Below are 26,912 nucleotides of genomic sequence, written 5' to 3'. Positions count from 1 at the left end.
TGGTACCACAACTCAGGTTTGCGGTGTGCCGGGAACTTGCTGCACCCAGGGTGGGGGGGAAGAGTATCCCCAGAGGAGGCGCATGCTGGGGCTTCCCTCCTCTGCGGGGGGGGGGGGGGAGAAGGATAGTCCCAGAAGGAGGCACATGCCAGGGACTCCCTGTCCCCACCAACACCCTGTCCCCTGTCCCCACTGGCACCCTGTCCCAGCACCCACTAGCACCCTTCCCTAGTACCCTGTCCCCTGCTCCCACCAGCACAGCTGGGGACACATTAGTGAGGTTTTGGGGGGGGGGGAGAAATCTGAGACTATCATACAATGGCACCTCCTGTTCTGAGCCTCTCATCCCCAAACTCCTGTACCCCCACATCCTCAGTCTTCTGCCGCAACACTTCTGCACCATCCACACACCAAAATCTGTGTCCTGAGCCCATTATACTCCCAACCTCCCTGCCCTGAGCCCCTTACACAATCCAACCCAAACTCCTGCACCCTCAAATCCACAAGCCTGTGTCTTGCTCAGTACCCCAACCCTCCACCCTCCACCTGACCCCAACACTCCCCAGCCTAGAGCCCCCTCCCTCAGCCAGCATCCCTTTCTCCACCTCCTCCTGCATCCTAATTCCTTCCCAGAGCTTGCACCTCTCACCCCTTCCCATACCCAAATCCCTCATTCCCACCCCAGAGCCCACACATCCTGTCTCAAACCCAGTGAGGGTACAGCTAGACTGCAGGAGTTTTTCTGGGATTCCAGAGGTATCCCGGAAAAACTCTTCCATGTCCAAGGAAGCGTTTGTTCTTCTGTTTTTTTTAGTGGAAGGGCAAACATGCTCTTTCGGTAACTCCTATATTCCTTGTTCCACAACGAATAAGGAGGCTTCCGAAAGAAGGGGTTGTTCTGACATGTGGCCCAGTCTAGACAGGCCAAATGTTGGAAAAACCTCTTCCTACAGACGAATCGAAAAAAAAAGCGGCAGTGTAGACGTATCCTGAAGTGTGTAAGGGCTGGAGATAGCAAGTGATGGAGAAGAGGAGAACAGAGAGGGCAGGCCTTCAAGGAAGGGGTGGGATCTTGAGGGAAAGAATGGGGCAGTAGATCTTGGCTTATTCTGACATTTTAAAAGTGATCTTGGGTGTAAAAAGGTTGGAGACTACTGCCCTATGAGGATGAGGAAGGCTGAGCCACTGTCACATCAAATGAGTTCCTTAAGGCCACAAAACAATAAAGTGGCAAAGATATATTGGAGCTTTTAAGATCCTCCCTAGCTCCTCTATCAACACACTCAATGCATTAGGCCTACAGTGTCTAATTCATTATACAGGAGGGCCTAAGCACAACCTTGTTCTGGGCAAACAGATTCTAGAGATGTTAGAGTGTAACCATTTAAACGCTTAACTGATAAGCATCAGTTTATCAGTTTCTGTCACGGTTACATACCGGCTCCCAGCCCTACTCCTGGAGAGCCGGTTGTTGCCTGCACTGTGGGTTTTACAATATAAAGCTTATACTGCAGAGCCCACAGTGCAGCCAGCTCCCCAAAAGCAGGGCCAGCAATCAGTGTACACCAGGAGCCAGCTTATCTGTATCTGAGCTTGCAGCATGGGGTGGCAGCTAGCTCCCCGGAAGCGGGGCCGGCAGCTGGTGTGTGTAAGCTGGCTCTAGTTGCATACTGGCTCCGGCTGCTGGCCCTGCTCCTGCGGAGGCAGCTGTTGCCCCTATACTGCAGAGCCACAGCACAGAGAGGTTCCCAGGAGTATTTTTACATCCCTAACAGATACTACATATAAGTCACCTATATTGGTTTATATTTTATGTTCAGTTTGTTCTGTATATATGTAAACAGGCAGTGCTGTATAAAGAGACAAACTATTTACACATTGCTGCAAACTAATGTAAACATGACAACAAAATGCTAATTAATGGGCTGTTAGTAAATTGTACTGAAGCAGACCACGGGCCTTCTGAAATGCCCTGGTGGGCTGTGTATGGCCTGGCAGCTGTCAATTGGACAGCCCTGCATTAGACCAACGGTTCTCAATGTTAGAATCATTACACTTTTTTCTAGAAGGTCACAATATGTCTATATAAAGTTCAAGAATCCAAGAAAGAGCTGAAGCACACACTTAAAGTGTTCCTATAACTGAAGTCAATGGGAGTTAAGCATGTGGTTAATGGCTTTTGCAAATCAAGATCTCTACAGATATGTCTGCAAAGGGATAAAAGACCCATAACACAATTACAGCTGGCCTGGAGCAGCTGACTCAGCACACATCTTCATTAGGGACTGGATCCATGGGCAGTGACCAATCCAATGGGGTTCAATGTATTGTGTCTAGTATAGATATAACAAATCCAACTGCCAAACACTCTCCTGTCAACTCCAGGACTCCACCAAAATGAGAAGAGTAGGTGGAGTCGAAGGGAGAGCATCAGCTACCGATTTAACTGCTGCAAAGACATTGCGGTAAGCAAACTTAAGAACATCGACTTCAGCTACCTTCTTCATGGGCTGGACCAAAGTGTCTACTGTAGCCACAAATGACACAATACATCATTTTTTAAAAACATAGCACTGCATATAAATGTATTACCACATTTTGGTTTTTACCCTACTGAAACAGTATGAAACATTCTGGGACAAGGACTCGTGGGAGGAAGAAAAAGTCATCTGATTTTGGAATTGGAGTTAGTAAAAGATGGAGAATCACATTAGGATTAAGCTTCGACCAACAACCCAAGTCCAAGATCTAATTCCTACCCACTATGTGGAACTGGACGTAGGAAAGCAGAATATAAAAAGTAAAAGACAGAACTATGCAGCACTTTAAAGAGCAACAAGATGGTTTATTAGGTGACGAGCTTTTGTGGGCCAAAAGTGGGTCTGACCCACGAAAGCTCATCACTTAATAAACCATCTTGTTAGTCTTTAAAGTGCTGCATAGTTCTGTCTTTTGTTTCAGCAAGACCAGACTGACACAGCTACATCTCTATTACTATAAAAAGTAAAGGCAGACTTACCTCAGAGTTATCGGGCTCATCTTTAATTTTGTCTAACAGTCCCTGTTGCGGTGCCAGAGCTTTATCATATTCGTCATCCAATGGCTCTTCCTTAATCCTAATATTTGGTGCAAAGGAATTCCCCAGCTCCTGACCAATGGATTCCTTACTAGCAAAAAGGTAGCTAGACTCCTGAAGCACAATGAGATGAAAAAGAATTATACAATATCCAGTTTTAGAGGGCTGTTTCCTATTTGTCTCTCTCCTATTTGTCTCAAAGAGCTCCCCCAAAAGCAACCACTTGTTTAGTAGCTGGTCTCTAAATGTTGTATCCAGCAACTTTACTATCCAGGGCTATCCCCATCTAAAGAGAGTAGGCAAAATTAAAATAATCTGTATTTTTCAACATAGTAAAAATGTATACAGAGACAAACTACAGCTATTTTTAATAATTAATTTTCAGACTTAACTGTTTTTAACGTGAGACAGTTAAAATACCCAAGCCAAACACCCTTTTTTTTTTTTTTTTTTAACGTATAGCAAAAACAAAAATCCATAGCTTACCCTGAAGTTAGTTTCTGGAATCTGTGGTGCTAACTGTGTCCGTAATGTTTCTTCTACTTGGTTAGTAACTGGGGAAAATATATTAAATACAAGTGAATACAGTTCTTAGAGAAAATCGCTTCAAATCTGTCTAGGGTCTTATAACAATGTCCATCATCAAAGTATCTGAATATCTACAATGTATTATAATCAAACTTCTTTTCTTCCTCCCCACAGCAAGCCAAATAGGGTACGTCTACACAGCCATGTTATTTCAGAATAAGGTGTATTCCAAAATAACAGTGTGTGTCTACACTACAAGCCTTTATTTTGAAATAATGTTGAACTGGAGGATTTCTTACTCCGACTCATGGTAACCCTCATTTCATGAGGAGTAAGAGTGTTCTTCCTTCAACTTTCTGCTGTGTAGACAGTGCCAAAAGCCGAATTAAGCTATTTCGACTTCAGCTACGCAATTGAAGTAGCTGAAGTTGCGTAGCTTAATTCGATTTTAGTCCTGCTGTGTAGACATACACATACAATGCTCAAACAGAATTAAGATTTTTCTTATTCCATTAGATAATTAAATTTCCCCACATCAGTGAAATGTTTCTAACAATTCTGAAGCAGATACTCCTCCCTGTGGATAATCTTCATCTGAATTAATGTTGAGAATCCAGCCATATTTCTGCATTTACGTTTATATTTAATTTTCAAAACAAGGAAGCAAAGAAAATTAATCTGTTTTTTGCTTTTCTGCTCTTTTCCCATTACATAATACTACCAGCTAACACATGGATAGGAGATTTATTCAATGCATCCTCTTCTTAAAAAGAGACACTGCACTTATTACATAAGTCTGGCAAGTTTGTGAATAGTTATTATAGTTCTCATAGTTAATGGACACTTTATTTAAGGTTGCAAAAACAATTTGAGAGTTTCAACTTTATACTTACCATCATTTTCTAAAATTTGCCTCTCTGGGGCAGAAAATATTTTGTGCTTGGTCTCTGCCTAATAGTTTGGCGGTCGGGGGGAGGAAGGGTTGCATTCATTTTTATCACCACTTTAAAAACTGCCATTTTGCTGTTATCTTTATCCTCAAAGATATGAGATTGTAAGGCATTGATTTTAAAATACTAATAGAGTTACAAGCATTTGAAAATGCAGGACTGGGATGTGCAGCAGTAAATATGTGAGTTGCAACCTGTGCAGAAACTAAAAGCCAGCAATCAGAAATCTCTTATTCTAGGGCCAGTCCTAAAGCCTAGTCTCTTCTTCCCATCCCCAGAGATTTCTGGACATACCTAGATCATATGCCCATGGTGTCCAACCAGTTCTGAAACAGTATACAGTAATTACTTGTTTAACATGTGCCCACTTAACACGTTTTAGCAATAGCACAATTTTTTTCCTAGGGAACGTTTTTCGAATAACATGACCGTCCCCGAAATAACACAAAAATAATCAAGTGGCAGAATACTTCGCGCAGCAGTATAAGTTGGTGAAAACAGTGGTAATACACATGAGCGGATGAATACACGTAGTCACAGCGTTCCTCCGCTCACTCATGTGTTTATCTGTGTTTTAACAAACCACGGCGACTTGCATTGCTAGTTATCTTGTGTTGCTAGATATCTAATGTTGACGTCGACGACCCAGCCCCAACAAAAAATTGACTTTGCCACCACCACCGGAAACGCAACCCCCACCTTTTCCATTATTTTTAATAGGAAAATTGACCCTGCATAACACATTTTCACTTAGCACGAACATTTTCAGAAACGCATCTATAGTGTCAAATGAGGAATTACTGTATATAGCAAACTAGCCACGCTTAAATGGCCAAATAGCCACAGGTGGCTAGCAGCTAGCATGTTGGACACCATGGTCACATGTCGATTCAGCTTGTCTAGTTACTGTCAAGCTTTGCATCCCAAACTGTACTGAGATTTTCAGAGCCTGGGAAGTCTGAAATAGGTGCATGGGTAGCAGGATTACTGAGATACTTTCAGGCTCCCTTGGCTAAGGAGAGGATCCCCAGACTGTCTATGCGGTCTGGAAAGAGTTCAAGAAGCAAATTCCTTGTCCTGATGAAAAGTGGGTCTCAAAGCTGCTCTCTAGCTGACTTCTTGGAGTCACTAGTATAACTCTAGTAAACTTCCCCCCACACCATGCCACTATGAAAATCACATTCTTTGAAGGGCACACCTATTAATAGCATGCATTTCACAGGGGCATCAGTGCATTATTGACAAACTTCAAAGACAAAAATCATGGAAGAGAAGAATGGAAATATAAAGATACCACAAAGAACATGATCATAATCAGAGTTAGAAAGCTTTTTACGGTGACACTAAGCTTGCTTAATGCCACAACAACAGCATTTAGGTTGAGATATTCAAAGAAGCCCAAGGGAGTCAAGCACCCAATACCTTGAATTTTCAGATGAGCCTGAATACATAATTTATAAAATATTCATTTGCCATGTTTCAAGGCTCAATGTAAAATGCTTTCCTCGCATTAAAGTGAAAGCATTACCCTCCCCAAGTTAATGGGTACCTAACTAACTTTTGGAGTGATATGTATCCAGTTTTCTTTTTCCCCTCTCCTGAGCTGTTATTTCTTTGGGTTAAAGTAACTGTTACCTGTTTTATCAAGGAAACTGCTTTTCAATCTGGAATCCAACTCTTTAGGAATTTTCTCCAAACGTTTTTCACGTTCTTGGAAATGTCCTTCTCTGCTTTTCTCTTTTGTTGAAAAAGTCTCTTTACCATTATCTCTTGCTATGCTAAAATCCTTCCTAATGGGTTTAAATATAGGGCCCTGATCACATGATGAAGTGATGTCCTTTTGGATTGCGTTTTGTATTTGCAGTTCTTTTTCACTGTCCAGTTCATGTTCTGTAACTCTCTTTCCATTGTCCAGGCTATCTTCAGCATGAATCGTGGAAGGGAGACTCTCTTTTGGAGTAAAATTGTGATCATCCTCATTGTCACTCCCAACAACTGGAATCCCTGCAAGATCCCCAGAGTTCAGAAAATAATCATCTTCATCCAGCAGTGAGTTTTCAGATCCTGTTCGATTCTGCATTTCATAGGATATGCTTTCAAGGGCAGGTATTAAATTGTGATCCGTATCCTCAGACATTTCTGCATCCAAAATATTACCACCTACAAACAAGAAAAAAAGAATGCAGATCTTCAAAAAACACCCTTGTTGGGTTTAACAGAGAGCATGCATACATTTAACTTTAGCTTACTCACAAATATATACATAAATAAAAGCAGAACTTACATTTCTCTGTAATGTCAAAAATTGCATTAGATTTCTCTTCAAACTGTAAGAAGGAAAGCATTACATGATTACTCATGGCAGGCGTGATGTTTTGTGGTGTAACTTATCCTATAACAAAATGCACAACCCACCACCACCAAAACAGTCAATACAAAACAAGGATTACTTTATCCTCAAAAATAATTACATTCGCTGCTTTAGTAGTGTACAGTAGTTTCCAGTGGAGGAGGCACCTCAAGAACACAGTAATTTTTTCCTCACTGAAGTCTTCTAGAAAGAAATCCCTGTTAAAGAGGCATTTACCCTTAAAGGACCTCTCCAACTTGGGACACCTACACATAATATTGTGCAACCCCTTGGCACTCTGTAGAAGCAGGGAGACCTTGTGATTGGTACCCTGTAGGTTTTGGCCCCTCAATATATTAACTGCTTCATTTAGGGAAATGACAGATCCAACTTGGATTGTAAAAAAATAAATGTTTGTACACCACTTTGCACAACATGACCATTGGAGCCAACATACAAGAAGCCCTTTTTCTGAACAGTTTGAAAAATATTTGCAATTCAGACAATTTAGAATGGCTCTTTAAAATATTTACCACATTTTCAACCATCAGATTATTCTGGAAGGAAAAACCTGTTTGAGATTTCTTGTTTCTTTCCTCTTTGAATATGTTGGAATGAGAGGTCATGTTCATGTTTGCCTTGGGCTTTATTAGATCATTTTGGGTTTATTCTTTTATAAGACTCAAGGCCAGTGTTCCCTGTAAGCTGAGTGCTTGTGCAGGCACCCAGGAGAGGTTCAAATGTCTCCCAGATGATTAGCAGAGCGCCCAGTGCCCAGATCCAGAAGCATGTTTCTACTGGTGGTGCACATCTGCACAGGACATGGTACACATGACAAAATTTATTCCACAAATGGATGGAAAAGTTTAGAGGGAACATTGCTCAAGGCATACACTAGCAATCTATTCATGTGTTTTTATTTCTTCTTTGTTTTCCTTCTACTGGCAACCACTGAACACTGTAATTTTATATAAAATATAATCACACAGTCCACCTTAGAATTAAATATTTTTCTTGGCAGGTTGCCTTCTTGGGATCTTTAGCAAACTTGGAGGGCTTTCAATCACAGCAGCAACAAGGAGTAAATGCCCTGGGAAAGACATACTGGAGTGTAAATGCTTAGGACAATGCAAAAGCAAGAACTGGGAACAGAGGTACCATGTCTAGAGCCTGGGTCTACACTAGAGCAGGCAGGTTGGCTTAAGATATGCCATCCAGCTCCACAAAATGGGCAGGTGGATTTGATTTATCTTAAGCCGAGCACAGCATCTGCACTGCGGGAGGCCGATGGGAGCACACACTCCCCTCAGCTTCCCTTATTCCTGACAGAATGAGGAGTACAGGACACCAGCAGGGGAGTGCCCTCAGCATTTGATTTGGGGATCTATACTAGACCTGCTAAAACGAATGCTAGAGGATCAACCACCAGAGAGTCAATCTTCCCCATAGTGTAGATATGCTCTAGATGTGTCAGAGGAACTTCTCCACTCATTGCCAGTAAGGCCCTCTACAAAGCTCCAGAACATAAGAACTGTAATGCCCGATCAGTCCATCTAGTCCCAGATCTAGTTTCTAACAGTGGCCTGCACTCTTTACAGCAAGGCACAAAGATTCCTCAAAATGAACTGAATGACCAGTCTATTGGGGCTAGGGAAAATTTCCCTTATCCATCAGTGATTTAAATATGCACTGAAGAGTAAGGGTTTACATGCCTTTTTCTCCTAAGTAATGCAACTGTGAATATTCTTTCTACATATATACACCTCTAATCCATTTTTAATCCTGTTAAGCTCTACGTCTCTGTTATCTCTTGGAAGTAAATTCCACATGTCCGAACATTTTGTTGTAACAAATAATTATCTTTTAGTAGCTTAAAATTTGTTGTTTTCCATTTTCTTTGGGTGCCCCCCCCACCATTTTTGTATTAGGAGAAAGGATAAATAAGAATGCCCAACTGACCTCTATGCCTTCATTACCTTGTATATTTTGGTCTTGTCACCTCTCTAAGATGCATCTCTTTCCATGCTCCAAACAAGTGTTATCTATCTCTGAATGACCTCCAAGTGGCTATATAAATTTGATTTTTACAATAATATTAAACATATTTTTCCATCCCATTACTTATGTATTCTAATATGGTTTAAACTAAAAACATAAACAGAAATGTTCACTGAACTTCCAAGGAATCCTTAATGGCTTAGCCCCTGCATGTTGGAGGACCTATCCAACATCTTGTACTCTATCTCAGTGGTTTTCAACCTTTTTTTCTCTTGACCCAGTTGAAGAAAATTTTTGATGCCTGCAACCCAATATAATTTGACTAGAATGCAGGCTTTGGAGTAGGGCTGAGGATGAGAGCTTTGGAGTATAGGAGGGGGCTCCGGCTTTGGGGATGCCAGGGCTGGGGAAGGATGGGCTTACCTTGAGTGGTTCCCAGTCAGCAGTGCAACAGGGGTGTTAAGGTAGGCTTCAAGTTTCTCCTGGCACCGCAGACTATGCTGTGCCACAGAAGCAGCAGCAGTAGGATCCCAGCCAATGGGAGTGTGAAGCTAGTGCTCAGACAGGGGCAGTGCTCGGAGCCCTGTGCACTCTCCCCCAATACAAATTTAGGAGTTGGGCCTACTGCCAGCCACTTCTGGGGCGCTGCACACTCTGCAGTGCTAAGACAGGCAAGTAGCCTGCCTTAGCACCCACCGCTGGTCACCTGATCCCCTGCAGCAAAGGGACCCAGTGCCTGACATTCCACGACCCAGTACTGGGTAATGATCCATAGTTTGAAAACCATGATCCATAGTTTGAAGACCACTGTTCTGTCTGACCTACTGTGCCTGCTCTTCTTTACCATCATACTGTTGCATTTGGAAGTTTGGGATAGAGACTAACTGTGCTCAACTTGTCACTTAAGGAGGTACCTGCCTCTTCCTATGTGTATACAAAGATAACTTCCTCCATTTTTTGATGCATAACTATCTAGCAAATAACACAGTACCTGCTTTCTCCTTTTTCCCCTCTTCAGCCATCTAGAGTACTTATATGGATAATCTGTGGGAGACCAGGGGATCAAAATAAACCAAACCCTCCCTCCCCCCAAACTCCTCTGACCTTCCTAAATTGAGGCTAGACTGCCTAATTCTCAATAAGGGCAGAATCCTGTGACATGATAAGAACTTTCAACTCCCACAGAAGCCCTTGAAGGTTGTGTGTACTGAGTTCCATGCATCATCAAGTCTTAAAATGTAAATCTGCAGATTAGCTATTGCTTTTTCAAAAAAGGCAGATGTTTTGGTTGTTACAGTGTAAAGGGGGCTCACTACGCAAATGTCTGCTCTATCATTGTTGCAGTTCTGATAAGTGGTGCACAACCCTTTAGGAAAAAAACCCCACATTTCTAGAAAATTTCAGGGGAAAAAGTATATTCCTAAAGGTGCATTACTGGGACAAAAAAACGGCTTTAAGGTTTGAGATTATTTTCATATACAAAATAGTACACAACTGTACAGAGCAATTTGCTCACAGCACAGTATCCTATTGATTACAAGCAGTACACAATTACTACACACAGGGACGATGAGGGCATGACCAACTCATAGGAAACAGAAAAAGTCAATATCCAAAAACAAAGTGCTGTTGCGCTAACACAGTGAAATTAAAATAGCAGGATTTTTATAAATTACCATATTACAATAATAAAGATGTTCTGATGTGACACTGTAAGTAGACTCAACAACTGCAATCAAAAACAGGAGGAGGAGAGAGGAAAGTTTTCCCTGTAAAAAAGCTGCCTGACCTACACTGCCCCAAAGCAGAATTTTAAGGAAGTTGGCTGCAAAAAGTAGTGTTCTTGCTACTCACATTAGTACATCAATCCATAGTCCTGACTTATAGGTCCTAATATAGGTTTTAACAGACAACAGCAGATCTGACACATTACATACCAGTGGATCACAATATTCTCACACTAATTACCACTGGCTGTATTGGGTGCTTCTGCATGTAGTCTGTTCCCTTTACATAGTATATATACTGAAAAAAATGCTGTGTTGCATTTAAGGTAATGTTCTGAGCTTCTCTCCTGCAACAATACTTCATGGCAGCTCTACTGCAAGATATACAGCTCTAGTCAACATGAGAAAATTGTGTTTGTCCATACCTTTTTACATTCTTAACACCACTGGCTTCACTTTGCCCTAAGTTGGTTCTCCTGACATCGACGGCAATGTGTTTTAGTGATCAAAATAGGGAACTGGAGTCCAGGAATTCTAATCGTGGCTCAGCTGCTGACTCACTGCATTACCCCGAGAAAGTTAATTTAAACATTGTACCTCAGTTTCCCAATCTAGCATGAAGGTGCCAGTATTTTACAAAGTTTTTGTGAGGATCACTTACTAGCTGTAAAGCTATTTAAAATGCAAGTTGCTACAAAAATAGCAAGCATTATTTCGGAAAACAGATGCTACTGCCTACAGGTCTGATCTTGCTAAAATTCTTCAACCCCTATTTAAGTCAGAGGGAATTGGGGACACTCTGAATATTACTTGAAGTATCCCAAAAGGTGCAGGACAGAGCCCCCATATACTGTATTTATCACCCACACTTCTTTATGATGCACATTCATTATACCTAGAAAGATTTAAGAGCAGCTGCTTTCAGATTACAGACCATGTTCTGGGCCAGTGATGAGAGACTATCAGAGGATGGAGCACACCAAGCTCCAATATTCTGTGCCTGAAGTTCCAAGTGTACTCACAAAAGTGATCTTACTGAATTAAGACAAAATGTAGGAGTGCTCCACCACTTTGCTAGTCAAAGGGTTTTTTCCTGAGTCAGGACTTTTTTTTTTTTTTTACTATGTATTCATGTCACACCATTTCTATAAAGTGCACTTAGTGTGATTGGGATTACTTAAAATATGCGTATGGCAGCTTAATTCTGAAACTAGCAAAAGTTAAATGCTGCTAGCTTTCATAATAGAGATGTTTTAGAAGAATATGGGCTTTAGATATTTCTCCAGTTTGAAGATTAAATTATCTTGTATTCTGCATACCCAATGTGCAAAGAGAAAAAAGCTCTTCAAATGTTCACACAAAAAGTTTGATTAGGTGTTAGCTTGTCCAGAGAAAACAAGGCTTTTGATAAACTGGGCACTGAATTATTTAGCAGAATTGCCAGATTAATTTAAGTAAATCTGATATGTTGTGCTTTAGTTTAATTCTTCCTTTTATGCATAAGAACCTAAACAATCACACTGCTGTGTAAAAAGCATTTTATTCAAGTTGCAAGGTACATTAGAATGATTAGACTAGAATGTTCAACTCTAGTCCCTGTTGTGCCTAGCACAGGTGACAGAAGGGCATTAACAGTAGTTTAGTACTGCACACTTTAATTTGCAATAATTAAAAACTTGTTCATCATTACAATGGCATTCAAAATTGCAACAGCGTAAAACCATCCATAAACCAAACATTAAATTACTAGATTACTTGTGTGTAACGTAAAGAGTGAGGCTGCCTTGAGGATGACAAATTTATTTTTATGCAAAACAGGTAGCTATAACTTTTTTTTTTTTTAAATAAACCATTAAGTTCCTTCCCTTTTGAAACAACCACTTGGAAGCTTGAAATATTTTCTCCCTTCACAGTTTTTCATTACATAGGTTTTAGAGGTGATTGTCAACACAGATGCTAGGTCAACTGTTATATATATTTTAAAATCTGAGGTTCTACAGTTTCCTTCTTCCTATACAGTTTCCCTTGTGCACACACACCACAGCTTATATCATCACTTTGGAAAGCAGAAAACTTTTATAAAAAACTGATTTTTAAAAAAGCCATTCAAAGTTCAATTAATATTCCTGAACCCAGGTGTAATGAGGTCAGGAAGCGCTCCCTGACCCTTGGTGCATGACATCACTGGAAGGTTGCTAGGCACTCAGCCAATCACATTGACCCTCCTAGATTTGAAATCTATACAACACAAACAGTTAAAATTAATCAGTGGGCCATTTCTAGGGCTCCTTTTGCAGAATAACAAAGAGACCAATTGATTCATACCTTGAAAAGACCTAGACAGTGAAGAGTGCAGAGGGTAACAAAGAGCCAGCCTGCTGCAAATACCTGCTACAGGAAAAGAAGCACTTCAACAGGAAGAGAACCCCTAGAGGTCAGAAGAGCCATAGAGATCTGTGAATAAGAGAGCCACAGAGTTGTGCATTAAAGACTGCTTTTTAATTCTACAGAGCCCCCTAGCAGCTTCAGCTGTTTCAGCTGCCTGTAGCTAGTGTCTTATTTTTGCCATTCAGTTGCTTTGGGTATGTTGTAATGTATTTCTATGTTATTTCTGGAGGTAGTTGAAATAAAGTTTTGCTAGAACATATCTACAGGGGTTTAATTTCTACAACATTGTAAGCATTTTTAGATACAAATCAATTTTGAAACAGGAAAATACAACTAAATTTAAATTTAACAATGGGAAAGTATCAACAAGTTGCTGCAACAAGATCCTATTATTTCTCCACATGAATAGGAAGGGGAGAAATATATGGCTTGCCTGTGAACATGCTGATTTTTTCTTTAAGTGAAAGAAACTGCATTACAACACGCATTTTAGAGAATAATTGCAAAGTACATGAACTTTACAGACAAACATCCTTATACTGTGAGAGGTTTCCTTTAAAATCAGTGGAACTGTAAATGCTCAACACTGCATAGGTTTGGGCCCAGATTTTTTTTAATCAATATTTTAGTCTAACCTCGATAACGTCCCTTTAATTACAATTTTTTAAAAAACAGTCAATTCCTAATAATTCCACATACACGTTAGAAAATACCAAGGAAGATATTTTTCTGTTTCATGTTGCATCTGACCTTGCTGTTCACAATAAAATGTAAAGGGATACTTCATCCTAGAATATTAGGCAACCAAAACATCACAATAAAAGTTCTCAATACAGGCAGTCCGCCGGGTTACGTACAAGATAGGGACTGTAGGTTTGTTCTTAAGTTGAATTTGTATGTAAGTCGGAACTGGTACATATTGTAGGGGAAACTCTAGCCAAACATTTTTCCAGAGCTCAGCTTTATTCTCCCACACCTCACTTCCCTCAGTCCTTTATTCTCAAGATGAGATGTCTGCTGAGAAAAGCCGCTCCACGTCTCCCTGGTCTGCTGGGAAGGGGTGCTAGCTTCGCGTCTCCCTGGTCTGCTGGGGGGAAGCAGCTAGGTTGCCTCACCCCGTTTGTAAGTAGGGATCCGATGTAAGTCGGATCCATGTAACCCGGGGACTGCCTGTATATCCTTAACAGCTTAACAGCAAGTTGTTTGCAGCTTTACCCAGACATCTAGGCTCCTACTATACATGAAGCCTAACCCTGAATTATGCTGGTGGCATCAAACTCACCCACTGACCCACCCTCAAATCTCAGCTGCAGACTGCAGTAAAGCTGCAAGAGGTCAAGCAAATGGTTTCCCCACATGCATACACACCTATTATAACATATTTTTGCAAATTATGTGGTACTCTTAACTTTCACACCCAATAAAGGAGACGGGACTCCTACTGCCACTAAAACAAAAAACAAAAAAACAACAACAAATGTTGTAGTGGGGGGACACCTTCCTACCTGACCCAGTGGCCTCCTATAGGAAGGCTGTGGTTTGCAGCAGTTTTGTGCTGGTTGCAAAATACCTGCCTTCTGCACATGGAGCGGAAGCCTGCCAGTTTAGATGCATGGAATTTATAACCATTAAAAAATAAAAGGGGGGGAAGGAACTGGGGGGGTTACATCAGTTACATGTTGAACATTCTTCCTCCTGTTGCCATTTAAGGCATTCTACACACATCCCCTAAATCCTTGGATAGTGGTGAAACATATTTACAACTTAGAATTTTAGAAGAACTCTCACTTACGCTAGTGTAAATCAGGAGGAATCCCACTGAAGTCAAAGTTAACAAAAGTGTAAAACCACGATGAAATCAAAATCAGGCTCTCTACATTTTAACAAATGATTAATCCAAAAGATTAACATTTCCTCTGTTAGGAGGTCCTATCCTGCAAAGTGCTAAGAGCCTTCTGCTCCCACATAACTCAAGTGAACTAAGGAGGTCAGTCAGTACCTCATAGAGCAGACATCTTAATCACACTATATTAAAAACAACCAACCACCACAACAACATGAATTTAATAACAGATTATTTGTGTTCAATAATACAGCCAACTGAAAATGTTGACTACAAATATACTGTTTGCGACCAAAGGACCAGCATACCACAACCTTCTATTGCTTAGTGTATCTCGCAAGAGGTTAACTAGTTAGCCACACTAACAATTGTCAGCAATTATATTATTACTAGAACATGGGTTGTTTTATTAGACTTACAACAATGAGACTTTGAAGACAGTGATAAATCTAGAAAGACTGTTTCCTTCTGGTTTTGGGTCTTTCCACCTCCAAATAAGAGCGCTACTAAAGGACTTTGCATATAAATTAAGAGAACATAGGAGTGGATATCTTCTGGTTGCTGAAATACTACTCAAGGCATCTGCAGACTTTTTTAACCACGTAGTTGATATTATATTAATAGATTGGTTAGAGGACCAGATAACAGTCCTGTGGTATTTACATACTGTTGCCTTCCTTCTCATAACTGTCCTGTGGCAATTATAACAGTTGCTTACATGGGAAGTAGGAAAGCCTTTATTTGTTTTAGGTATCTCTACTGCAGTGTGTTTTGTCCTCCATGAAACAATGTAATCAGGACATTGACTTCAACTTTTTAAACTCATCTTTCCTGTTATGTTTTCTTTTGCCTGTTCCTCCTCTCCCTTTTATATAGTGCCCTGCCACCAAATTTTCTTGTTCTCCTTCTCTCATAATCATGGACATTTCCTTCCTGTTGGTGGCTAAAATTCCAGTCTAGCTTGTGGTCCTAGTTCTCATAGTTGGCTCCTATTTCCTCTTTTCCTCCTACATAGTTGTGGCTCTTATAGAGGCAGCTCGACTAGATGCTCCTCCTTGTTTCCAATGTCTGATGTATATGGTCTAGATAGCTCAAAAAAATGGGTGAAAAGCAAGAACAACACTATGTAACCTGAAAACTCTTAACAGCCCACCAGTAAATGCTCCACATAAATAAAGATGAGCACCAAAACAAGACAGCCTGTATAAGATGCCCCAAGTGAAAATAGGCAACTAATTAAACATTCTGAAAACAGCTGCCCAAGATGAGGACCCTAGTGGCAAAGATTAAATTGTTTCTTCTGCAGAAAAAGAAGAAGTCTGTCTACCGAGCAAATATTTTGAAAACAAACTGAAACTACAAGCCTGTCTAACCAGAATTCTGGAAAAAGTAGAAATATGAGATTGAGTTTCTCACAGACTGTATGAAGTTTTTTTTTTTTTAATTTACTACATTTTTCTTTCAGTGCTCTGCACTAAAAATCTGTATCAAAGAAGCCCACTTTCCTTCCATCTCTTAATACTGTATGAAGTATTTGTGAATAAAAAAATGTTCTTTACAGTTAGGACATCTGTAAATCAGTGACCAGTCTGGAATGCTAATTTACTTTAACTGGGATTTCTCCAGATTTACATCATTACAAATCAAAGGAAAAGAAACTATGTAAAGAAAAGGGAAACTTTTGATATACATAAGATTAGCTTCAATAGTCTTATATCCCTGCAGTATCAGTGCTTTCTGGAAGTTGCATATGTTTTTAGTACAGCTAAGAAAAAAGATACTTACGCTGTATACAAGTGGGGACTGAATAACTTTCAAGAGGAGATCTGGGTCAGTACACATTGGATGAAGACTAAGTTCACATAAAAACTGAATATAAATGTCATTGAATGTTAATAAATAGCCTGAGTATTTGTAAATATGATTTCAGGTATTTTGAATTCAAACAGGGAGATAAACTTTATACTTTCTAGCTACGGAATTAAATTTGTATATAGAACTCTATTTTGGCATTTCTCTCTAAATTGAAAAAGCACAGGCCCGATGTTTTAATAGTGTCATCTGAATATACTTTTTTTCTGAATGGCACTCTAGAAAGTATTGTTTGATTCTTAACTGAGAGAGACTGGGTTTTAATTTTTTCCCCCTGTTATTACTGTGTGTTTAGTACAGAGGTGTTGTACTTTGGCCTAAGGGATAATGAGGCCATTAGTGGTTTACATCCCAGACTTCATTGGGCTATATTGTCAGTGTTCAGTTGGTCAAGCCTCCGTTGTCTCTGCAGAATGACTGGAGATTCCACCCTCAGTGATTTATCAATAATTATGGATACAGCTCCAAGGGGGGGAATTTATTAATGCTGTACATATTTCATTTGTCTCAAATGCTAATTTCAGAATTACTTTTTGTTGCCATAGAAGTATCTAAACATTTATTGATCTATTTTTATTTAAAAAGTGAATATTTCTACATTATTTCTCCCACCAGTATTTCACTGTATATTTTATGGAAGTCTTTTGAACATTAGTATATTAAAGACACAAGTAAAAACTGATTATATAATCTTCCCAAAGACACTTTTTAGGTCTTTTCTAAAACCCTACTGATTTCCCTAAATAATTTGCTAGTTAATACTACATTCTTTGCCATGGAAAAAGTGTAATTCTCAATAAAGAACCATGGCAACTTTCAAAAGGCAACATCAAATTTCATAAACATTCATATTAACAGCCAGTATCAATTAGGCAATACTTCATCATGAGATGAAATATTACAGTACATACCAGAATGAAGAAGCAAAGAAATTCCATTTACTTTTTAACTTGTTGGAGCTTTTATTCTGTATATCACATGTACTATGAGACTTAAAGAGAGTATAGATATTATTTACTCTTACAGTGTGTCTACACTGCACCGTTATTTCGAGATAACTAGCATTATTTCAAAATAATAATGCGAGCTGCTACACAGTCATTCCGCTATTCTGAAATAATTTCGAAATAACGGCCAGCTTATTCGGAAATCTGTAATCCTCATTCTATGAGGAATAACGCCTATTCCAAAATAGCTATTTTGAAATAAGGCGTGTGTAGACGCTCCACTGCTGCTATTTCGAAACAGACCTTCCCCAGGGCCATTCTAAGTTATTCCTCCCCAGTGCCTTCTGGGGCTCTAAATCAAGATAGCTCGTCCACATTAGACCTCGGACTAATTTTGAGGCTTCCCTGCAGTAGAGAACTGCTCTTTCAAAATAACTATTTCAGAATAGCTTATTTCAAAATAGCTGTGCAGTGTAGATGTACCCTTACTTTCAGTCCCTTTACCAGAGTAGTATAAAGTGGCCATATCAAAAATTAAAATCCAGCTAAAATTCTCTGGTCTTATACGTCTGCGTTTAAAATCCTGCAGTGCTACATAACATGAAAATGTTATCTCAGCACCTATACTGTGGACCAGCACACAAAGACAACTGCAACTTTTGTCCAATCAGAAAAATGATCTAAGTTCTTATACTTTACCAATCTCAGCCTGATGAATCATGGCCCATGTAAGAGATTTTCACAGTAAGCTGGGTGAAAAACTGCTGGGCAGCTCAAATTTTATGTTTTTTGGAAAAAGTGGTTGGTACTAGGATTCCCATAAAATTGAAACCACAGTTAAGGAAGTTTTAATTGCAACAATATTTGAATATCATATATATGTTCGATGTAAATTAAGTTCCACGCAGACACTCAAACTTCAAAATGTATTGCAATTTGTATGTTTCTGAAAAGCCACTTAAAAGTTTCTAAGTGTACAATTTCTTTGTAGTACTATTGTGTTAATGATAATATTATTGTCAGAGCTCAAAGTGTTCCTACTGTTAGTTCTCTCTGGATTAATTAAAAGGAAAACCAAAAACATGTTTAATATCTGATCAACTATTATTTCCTTTTTAATTTATTTTTTGTAAAAAACTAAAGAAAAGCCATGATTTTACTCTGATAAATCAAATATTACATTTAAAATTGCTTTCTAATATGTAGCAAAAAGGTATTGAAAATACAAAGCAGCTATGGTTTTCACTCAATTACCAGTTCTTAACTGGTCTAAAAAAGGCAGTAAATAGCATGCATTTGCTGCACAAACTACACTTTTGTAGACTAAAGCTACAGATAAGTCTTTAAGAAACTAATATTTTTATTTTTGTTTCCAGTGCAGTTTCTGGAAAGTAGCATTTGAAGAAAGACAGTGCTAAGGGGGGAGAGAAAAAAGTAGAAAAAGAGATGACATTTAAGTTATGAAATAAGCACCATTCCCTAACCTTTCTTATGGCTTACATGGCTGTCCCTTTCCCTGAGATGGCTAAACACCAAATCAGGGTAGCATAGCAGACCTCCTATCTCTCTCAAACTCACCTGTCATGTAGTCTTTGCTTCCATGTGAGCTATGCTGCTAGCAGTGCCGACACTACCTGTTGGTGGAACCAGTTCCACTCAAGAGGCCAACTCGCCAGACTTCCTACTGCATTCCTGATACAATCCATTTAATCTTCCCTGTGGCACAGTTCAATTTCTTCTCCAGGTAATTCCCCACTTGGATCCTTGTACATCCTCTTTCTCTGTTCCCTTTAGACATCTGACATTAAAAAATGCACTTCTCTTGCTGTTCTCTGCCTGTCTCCCTTTTTCACCAGTGGAGACATGATGTTGCTTTCACTATGGAACGGAAAGCAAAAAAATAGGCTAAGACACTAGAAGGCAGGAGCAGCTGCCACCCTATTGACCAGTGCTTGACAAAAAGTTTTCTACTGGAGAAGTCTTACTTTAACAGGTATAGATTATTGCAAAGCAAGATGCTATCAGCAAGAACAGGACTGGGCTACAATAGCTGTTTCTATGCAGCAAGAAACTTGATAAAAAAAAATGGAACAGTTGAGTGCCATCTGGCTAGATGTGTTTATTGTCAGGATTTCTTCAAGAAAATTCAGTAAATACAATCAGCTATTATTTAGATACAATCAGCTAATATTTAGATATTATTAGAGGGTGAAGATGGAAACTGGTTTATGCCAAGAATGCTGGGCATAATTCTCATATCAAGGCCACTTTAACCTGCTCTAGTTGTGCGAAGAGCCTTAAAGTGTGTAAGTATATTTGACTTCCAGTTGAAGACTATTTTACATTGCATTGACAATGTAAAGTAGCTTTAATGTATAAGAGAATCAGGCCCATTATGTTCACGTATAGCAGCCAAGTGTGGAAGGATAAGGGTAGCAACATTTTCTTTGAGAGATGGATTGTGACAGTAAATACATACGCCTCTTGAGAATCATAGGCTCAGAAGGGACCACAAGTCTAACTCCCTGCCAAAATGAAAAGCTGTTTATAATGTCTTTGCACCACTGAAGGAGATTCAGCAATAGCAATTCTCAGTGAGAACATTTCCTTCTATTTTCAATGGCACAAAAATCATACTGAAGTTAATAAATATTCGAAAACATCTGCCTTATTGATGTAATATGCCTGCTTGATTATCAATGCCAATTTAAATTTCCAAGGCCCCACGTCTGCCTACTTTTACTCACATTGAGTACTACTTGACTCCACAAATACTACCACTGATTTAAGTCAGGGTGACAGAATAAAAACCAATACATGACCTGTTTAAACTGTAATCTGTTCAAGAGTGAGACACCACAGCTAATTAAGAGAAAAGTGTCATACACCTTTGAGATATTGGAGAAAAAAATATTTCACTTTTTACAAGATAAATTAGTGGACAACTTTCAACTTAAAATCTTTGCCATTTATAGTAACAGTAAAAGCAATAGTAGTTTTATAATAATTTAGGTTGGTTTACTTAAATTCCTTATAAAACATACCAGTGCTGTTTTGAGGAGAACACTAATCTCCTCTGATAGTGATGTTTTAATATTAAAAGTTGAAGCATATTATGTAAAAAGTAAACATAAGGCCAATTTTTGGGAGCTTTTGCAACAGCAAAGAGTTCATCTTTCCTTTTTTCTTTGCAGATATTCCTAGACCAATGTACAAGATTTTATCCAATGGATTTAGCAAGATGACAAATTCAGGTATCTCTCTGGAGTGACAGTCCTTGCAAAAAACACGGGAAGGGAGAGGCATGCAGGAGGTTAATCCAGATCAGGGCAATTTTTTTTAATATCTAAGCATTATAACCTATCAAGCTACTAGAAAGGAAAGGGATTCATGATTTTCCTCTTTTCACAATACATTACATTGTGTATCCCAAATATCTCCTCTGAAAGATGGAACACATTTGGCAATAAACACTGCATAATGTACATAAGAGAAAGATCAGGTTCACAGAACTATATTACTAATATCTGGACTGAACGGAAAGTAAGTTTTGCTTTGTATTTTCTCATGTATTTATGTCTCATCAAGTCCCTCCCCTCCCAACTCCTCACTCATATCTGAGAGCCTGATCCCACACACAAATACACATATACATATATAAAACTTGCGGGCAGTTGCACCAACTTCAGTGAGACTGCTCTTGAGTATAAAGCTATACATGTATAAATGTTTGAAGGATCAGGGTCTAAGACAACATGATTATGATGGTTTTTGTTCCATGAATCTATGTTAGTTGAAAAATATAAAACTACTTACTGTCGCCAAGTACATCCAGAAGATTCAAATATTCTACCTAACAACTAATCAATGACAAAGTTCATGTTATTTGAAGCAAATTAAACAAACTTCTTTTATGGGTGGGAACAGAAAGTTCTGTACAGAATATTCATTGAAAGAACTTCATCAGAAACAGCATCTCTCGGACAATGGAATGGGACAGCACAGAAGAATGGAAACGGGATATGGAACTTTCACTTCTAAATCAGAAGCTCAAATCTAGGTTAGTATTGACTCACTTATTACTGCCAGTTTTCAGAGGGAGTTATACAAGCGCAGAAAAGGGACACTGACTTGCTGCAAATGTATTTAGGAAAAGGCTTTTAAACTTACTTTATCAACTATTCTTTAAGTAACTTATCAGAGGGAATAAGAAATCTATTTTTGAGATTCTTCATTGTTGTGGGTAAAATAACATGCCTGATAGACATGCACACTCAACTGTGTAACTGAAGCATGGTCTCTTAGTGTTAGCTGGCCTAACAGTACTCATACAGTAGCTGCAGTATGAGTAGCTAAGAACTGTATGAGTCTGCCATGCTGAGAAGTCACTGTGGTTTGATATGGTCAATTAACACAACTTTTATAAAACAAGTGTGTGCTTAAATAAAGGAAAGGCAGACAATTAACCACCAATGATGAAACCAAATAAATGTGAATAGTATTGTTTAAATGACACCTGGAGGGCCTCTCGCTCCAGTCATCTGAAGAAGTGGGTTGTGCCCACAAAAGCTCAATGTATATAGTATCATTTTTGTTAGTCTGTAAGGTGCTCCCTGACCGCTCCTTGTTTTTTACATTTTTTTAAGTTACAGACTAACACAGCTACACATCTAAGACCTGGAGGACCAACTGACAATCTGTAAACACTCCCTGACAACATTTTTAAAAGGGTTTAAAACAAAAATCTAAGAGGTAATATCACTGGATTGATTTAGGGAGTCAATTTTTTAGGAAAACCTACAAACATCGGAAAGGCACCTTAGCTACGGGATTCCCTACCCTCAGCTAGCGGGGTCTTTGCTTGCCGGCTGCCTGCATCCCACACGAATCCCCAACAGGCTTTCTTATGGCAGCTCGCCCCCCAGCTAGGTCAGGACCTCCTAGGCTTTAGCAGGGGAGGTGGGCGGGGGAAGCAGAGGAGGAGGATCGTTCCCAGACAGCCATCTTTTGGAGACCACTTTTAAAAGGTGCCTGCTGCTCTCCCATCCCCCAGGCGACGGGCCCCGATCTGCGCCCCGGGCCTCCCCACTCCCCTCCCCAGCAGGAGCTGCCCCGTCCCTTCCCCAGGCACAAAGGGGAAGGGGCGCTTGAGCCCCTCCCCCCCAGCTCCACTCCCCCCCGCGCCACCCACCCCCTCCCATGCGGGCCGGCGCCATCCCACGCGCCCCCTCCATCTGACCCCCACCTGACCCTTCCCCTTTGACCTTCCCTCCCCCCCGCTCACCCTGGCGCGAGATCCGGGTCCCTCCTCCTTTGCCTCCGCCATGTTGGGCCCCCGCAGCCCTCGCACCCCGGGAGGGGGGGGGTCTCCGCCGCTCGCCCCCTGGGGGAGGAGGTGACACGGAGCGGCGGGGGTCGGCCCCGCGCTCTGCGGCGGGGGAGGGGGCTCCGGCCAGGCTGCCCGGGAGGGGGCGTAGGCGGGTCCCTCAGAAGGGGGGGGAGGGGGGGGCTGGTCGGACCCTCCAGGCCACGAACCTCTTAAAGCTGCAACGACAAGCCCCAGCGCGGGGGGACGAGTGCGCATGCGCCCCGCGCATGCGCGGCTGCTCCGCTTTTCCCTCCGCCCCCCTCCCCCACGCACGCGCGTTTGGCCCTCGTGCTTCCTCAGGTCCCAGGTTGGCTCGCTCTTAAAGGGCACCGCACCCATGTATGGGCTTGAGCTGGGGAGGGAGGATAACACTGCACAGCCTGCAGCCCTAGTGGAGACCCCCCCATGGTCGCTGTCATTTACAGGGAGGGGGGATGGGTTGGGTGGGATATTAGGAGTTGCACTGCTTCAGGCAGCACCCATCTGCCATGGCTTGTCTGCAAGGGGACGGAGGCACCTCATGCCAAGGCATCCTTTGCAATGGAGCCGCAGCACAATGCACCACTGGCCTCCCCCATGGGGCCATTGCCCAGTCTCACCGCAAGGTGCCGCAGTACCGCCCTCACCCCCTGGCACTCCTGCCTTCCATTTGGCACTGTAGTGCCCCGCCACCACCACCTCACACGACAGCACCCTGGCCACGTTGCCACGGCGCTCCCTTCCACTGACCCTCATTCTTCACCCCAAGGCACCCCCACCCTTTGCCTCACATCACAGCACCCAGTCTGTGGCCCCAGTGCGTGCCTCACCTGATACGCTGACCCCATCACGCACCCCGACACCCCCACCTCATGCCGCGGTGCCCTCCCCTCTTGTATCTGGAACCAGTTGCCCTCCGTGAAGACTGGATGCAGGTCAGCAACCTTTGTGGGATTTCCTCAGGTGGTAACCTTGTCACAATGGCCAAGCTGTTCATCAGTCTCCATTGGAGTCATGCTTGAAGTGACCTCTTGGTATCATGACATTACTCTTATAGACGGTATGTATTTGTTTATTTAAGAAGAAGCTGGTAGGTTAAAAATAATCCATTCTTACAAGCAAATTTCCTCCCCTATGTTGCTAATAACATTTGAGTTCATTAGCACTGAAAAGAAGTTGTTTATCTTTCATCTCTGAGGCAATCTGTTTTTATTATTAATATTTATACTACAACCGAGCCCCGAGGTGCATCTCTCCCTTTCTGGGTTCAGCACCCCATTGTTCTAGAGGCAAAAGTAGATTCAGTTCCTACCTCAATGCACTACTTATTTGAATTTCACTTGGATGGGCCAGTTGTGCTAGATTAATCAGTTTTGCTTTTTTTTTTACAGTACCCAGCCTATGTCAGTCACTAATAATACTATCATAATCAGTTTCTAGCTGATTTCACTTTTCGTCTCTGTTATGCGCAGAGTGCAAATTTGCAGAGGACAGTTTTCATTGGAGTTTTCATAATTTTGCACAAATATTTCTATTGGTCAGCAAAGATCTATTTCTACAGAAACTAAGGCCTCAGTCCTGCAAAGAGGTGCATACGTTTAACTTTAAGCACATAAGAGGTCTAATATTTTTTAAGTACACAAATAGTCCCACTGATATTAAGTTAAATTTAGTCATATGTGCAAATCTTTACAGGATCAGGACTTAAATCATAATGGTTTCATCTCCGTGGTATCTCCCACTAATAACAAGACATATGTCTTTCAAAAAAGCATGAAGACTGTACCTCCTTCATGATACAGATTGTCATCAGTTTTTACCTGGAATCTTGTCAAACACATAGTCAGCACCAAAGGATAATAAATATGGACAACATAATCCCAGTTGTCTACTAGTTAAATCATCTAATTGTTAATTAATGTTTTTATTAAATAGAGCAGTCTTCATTTCCCATCCTAGCTAATGTGCACTACTCTAGAACAGCTGTTAAACAGCATCCACATTCTTTGCCTTAGATAGCTAAATTTCAGTGGAGGTCGAACTGATCTCTGCTTAAACTATATCCTTCCCTTCCTACCCTAAACTATTGTGTCTTCTTGTGATTTGTTATGAAAGTGCTGTCAAATCTCTCTCTAGAAGGGGCTGCATTCTAGTGATGGTGAAGTATTTTCTGCCTCTAATAATAATTAATAATAAAGTATTAATAATACCTGTTTTTTCATTGTTTTTTATGAGTTGTTCAGCACACAACTACAGGAACAATAAGCATTTTCTTCTTGTGTTTTTCTCATCAAAGAAATTAACCGGGGGAGGTGAGGAAATGTCAGCATAAGCCCTCCAGAACTGATGAATGTAAAAATGAAAATGCATTCAAAACACTTGTATTTTTGTTAGCAGTAGACCCTCTCATTCAAATTGAATGTGACAAGACAATGTGCTATTAACAAATATGCCTGATAAAAGATTTTCTTGTATAACTACAGTTTTACTGAAAGTGAGGTTTATTATTTTGTGAAATAATCTCCCTCTGGAAGTAATGAAAACCATGTCATCTGAGATATTTAAAACTAAATCCGGCAGAACACTGGAGCATAGATTCTGAAGTCCAATCTTGCATTAACTCTTGTTAGGAACAGTGTATGCAAACTGACGTCACAACTTGGCTTAATCTTGCACCTAACATTAACCATGATTGTATTAAAACTGGTATATGAGCTTGTGTATATGAGAAGCTCTGTTCTTCCAAAAATACTCCAGAACCTGCTGCTCAATTACAGTAAAATGCTAGCTTTACACACATTTGGACACTTATTTTGGTTTACGTTTTGGTTTTGTTTAGCTCAGGCTTGTTCTTAATAAGCCCTTTTTCAACTACGCTCTGTTTCAAATGAAATCAGTGTTTCCGCACAGCCTTTGATACTGGTTTAACAGTCTAACATCACACCTGAAGTAAACTGTGTGCAACAATATATAAGTAAGATTTTTACCAATGGAGTGGAGTGAAAGTTCTAAATTAAATTATATTAGTACATATCAATGGTCTTTCACTGTTCTTCTAATGAATCATCACTCCATTATTAGTAATATTTCACTCCATGTGCTCATATGCCACCCAATTAAGTTCTCTGGAATATAGTATTTTCCACCTACCATATAAATGCATTCCACTACTGCCTCTTGGTCCTTTGCTCTAGGGGTCAGACCAACACATGGGAGTGTAAAGGTATGTTTACCTTGCATTGTAAGCCCAAGTCTCTGAAGTCTGCTTGTGAATTCTGTGTTTCCAAGCTCACACTTGAGCATCTTCACTGCACTATAAACCTGGGTTTACAATTGCTAAAAACAAGTCTCATAGCCTAGCTAATGCACCTAAGACTTTCTGACTTCAGTGTGTGGCTTGAGCTGGATCCACACTGCAAAATGACAGGGCTTGGACTTGAGCCACAGAAAGATTCAAGCTCTGACCCACACCAAGAGCAGGATCCTAGCACCTGAGTCCTGACAGTGCTTGCTGACCTGAGTCAGATGGATTTTGTGTGTGGATGGAAAGGAACTTGGGCTCAAATCTGAGCTGGAGCCTGGACTCAATGTGCTATGAAGCTATACAGGGTGAGGAATAAGTAGCCCACAAGCCAGACGCAGTTCACCAGAGTTGGCTGTTGGTGGGCTGCCAGACCCTTTATTTACCGCCTGCATGCAGCTCCCATTGGCTGTGGGAGCTGCAAGAAGCGCTGTGGTTCAGGTCACGCTTTCCCACAGCTCCCATTGGCCAGGAATGGTGAACCGTGGCCAATGGGAGCTGCGAGTGCCTGTCTGCAGATGCGCAGGTGAATAAAACATCTGGCAGTTCTCCATGAGCTAATCCTGGGGAACCACATCTGGTCTG

General features: G+C 40.7%; 1 protein-coding gene across 11 annotated transcripts in view; it reads right to left on the bottom strand.

The window, feature by feature from the left end:
* The window catches only part of ZMYM4 (zinc finger MYM-type containing 4), a 64,826-nt gene extending 41,514 nt beyond the window's left edge, over positions 1–23,312 (bottom strand). The window contains exons 1-7 of one of the 11 annotated variants that reach the window (XM_075908937.1): positions 23,215–23,312; positions 19,258–19,557; positions 12,955–13,083; positions 6,839–6,881; positions 6,190–6,714; positions 3,563–3,630; positions 3,020–3,190 (exon numbers count right to left, since the gene is read on the bottom strand). In XM_075908937.1, the coding sequence (XP_075765052.1) occupies positions 3,020–3,190; positions 3,563–3,630; positions 6,190–6,691 (741 nt within the window). In that variant the 5' untranslated portion in view covers positions 6,692–6,714; positions 6,839–6,881; positions 12,955–13,083; positions 19,258–19,557; positions 23,215–23,312. Of the gene's footprint in view, positions 1–3,019; positions 3,191–3,562; positions 3,631–6,189; positions 6,715–6,838; positions 6,882–12,954; positions 13,084–19,257; positions 19,558–21,495; positions 21,526–22,963; positions 23,192–23,214 lie in introns of those variants that run through there. The other 10 variants (XM_075908938.1, XM_014575003.3, XM_075908941.1 and 7 more) reach the window with 10 other exon arrangements.
* Between the last annotated feature and the right edge of the window lie 3,600 nt (positions 23,313–26,912).

The sequence above is a fragment of the Pelodiscus sinensis genome, chromosome 25 (assembly GCF_049634645.1).
Source record: "Pelodiscus sinensis isolate JC-2024 chromosome 25, ASM4963464v1, whole genome shotgun sequence".
NCBI classification, from domain to species: domain Eukaryota; kingdom Metazoa; phylum Chordata; order Testudines; family Trionychidae; genus Pelodiscus; species Pelodiscus sinensis.
Note: the sequence above shows the minus strand (reverse complement) of the source record. Positions and strands in the feature narration are given on the sequence as shown.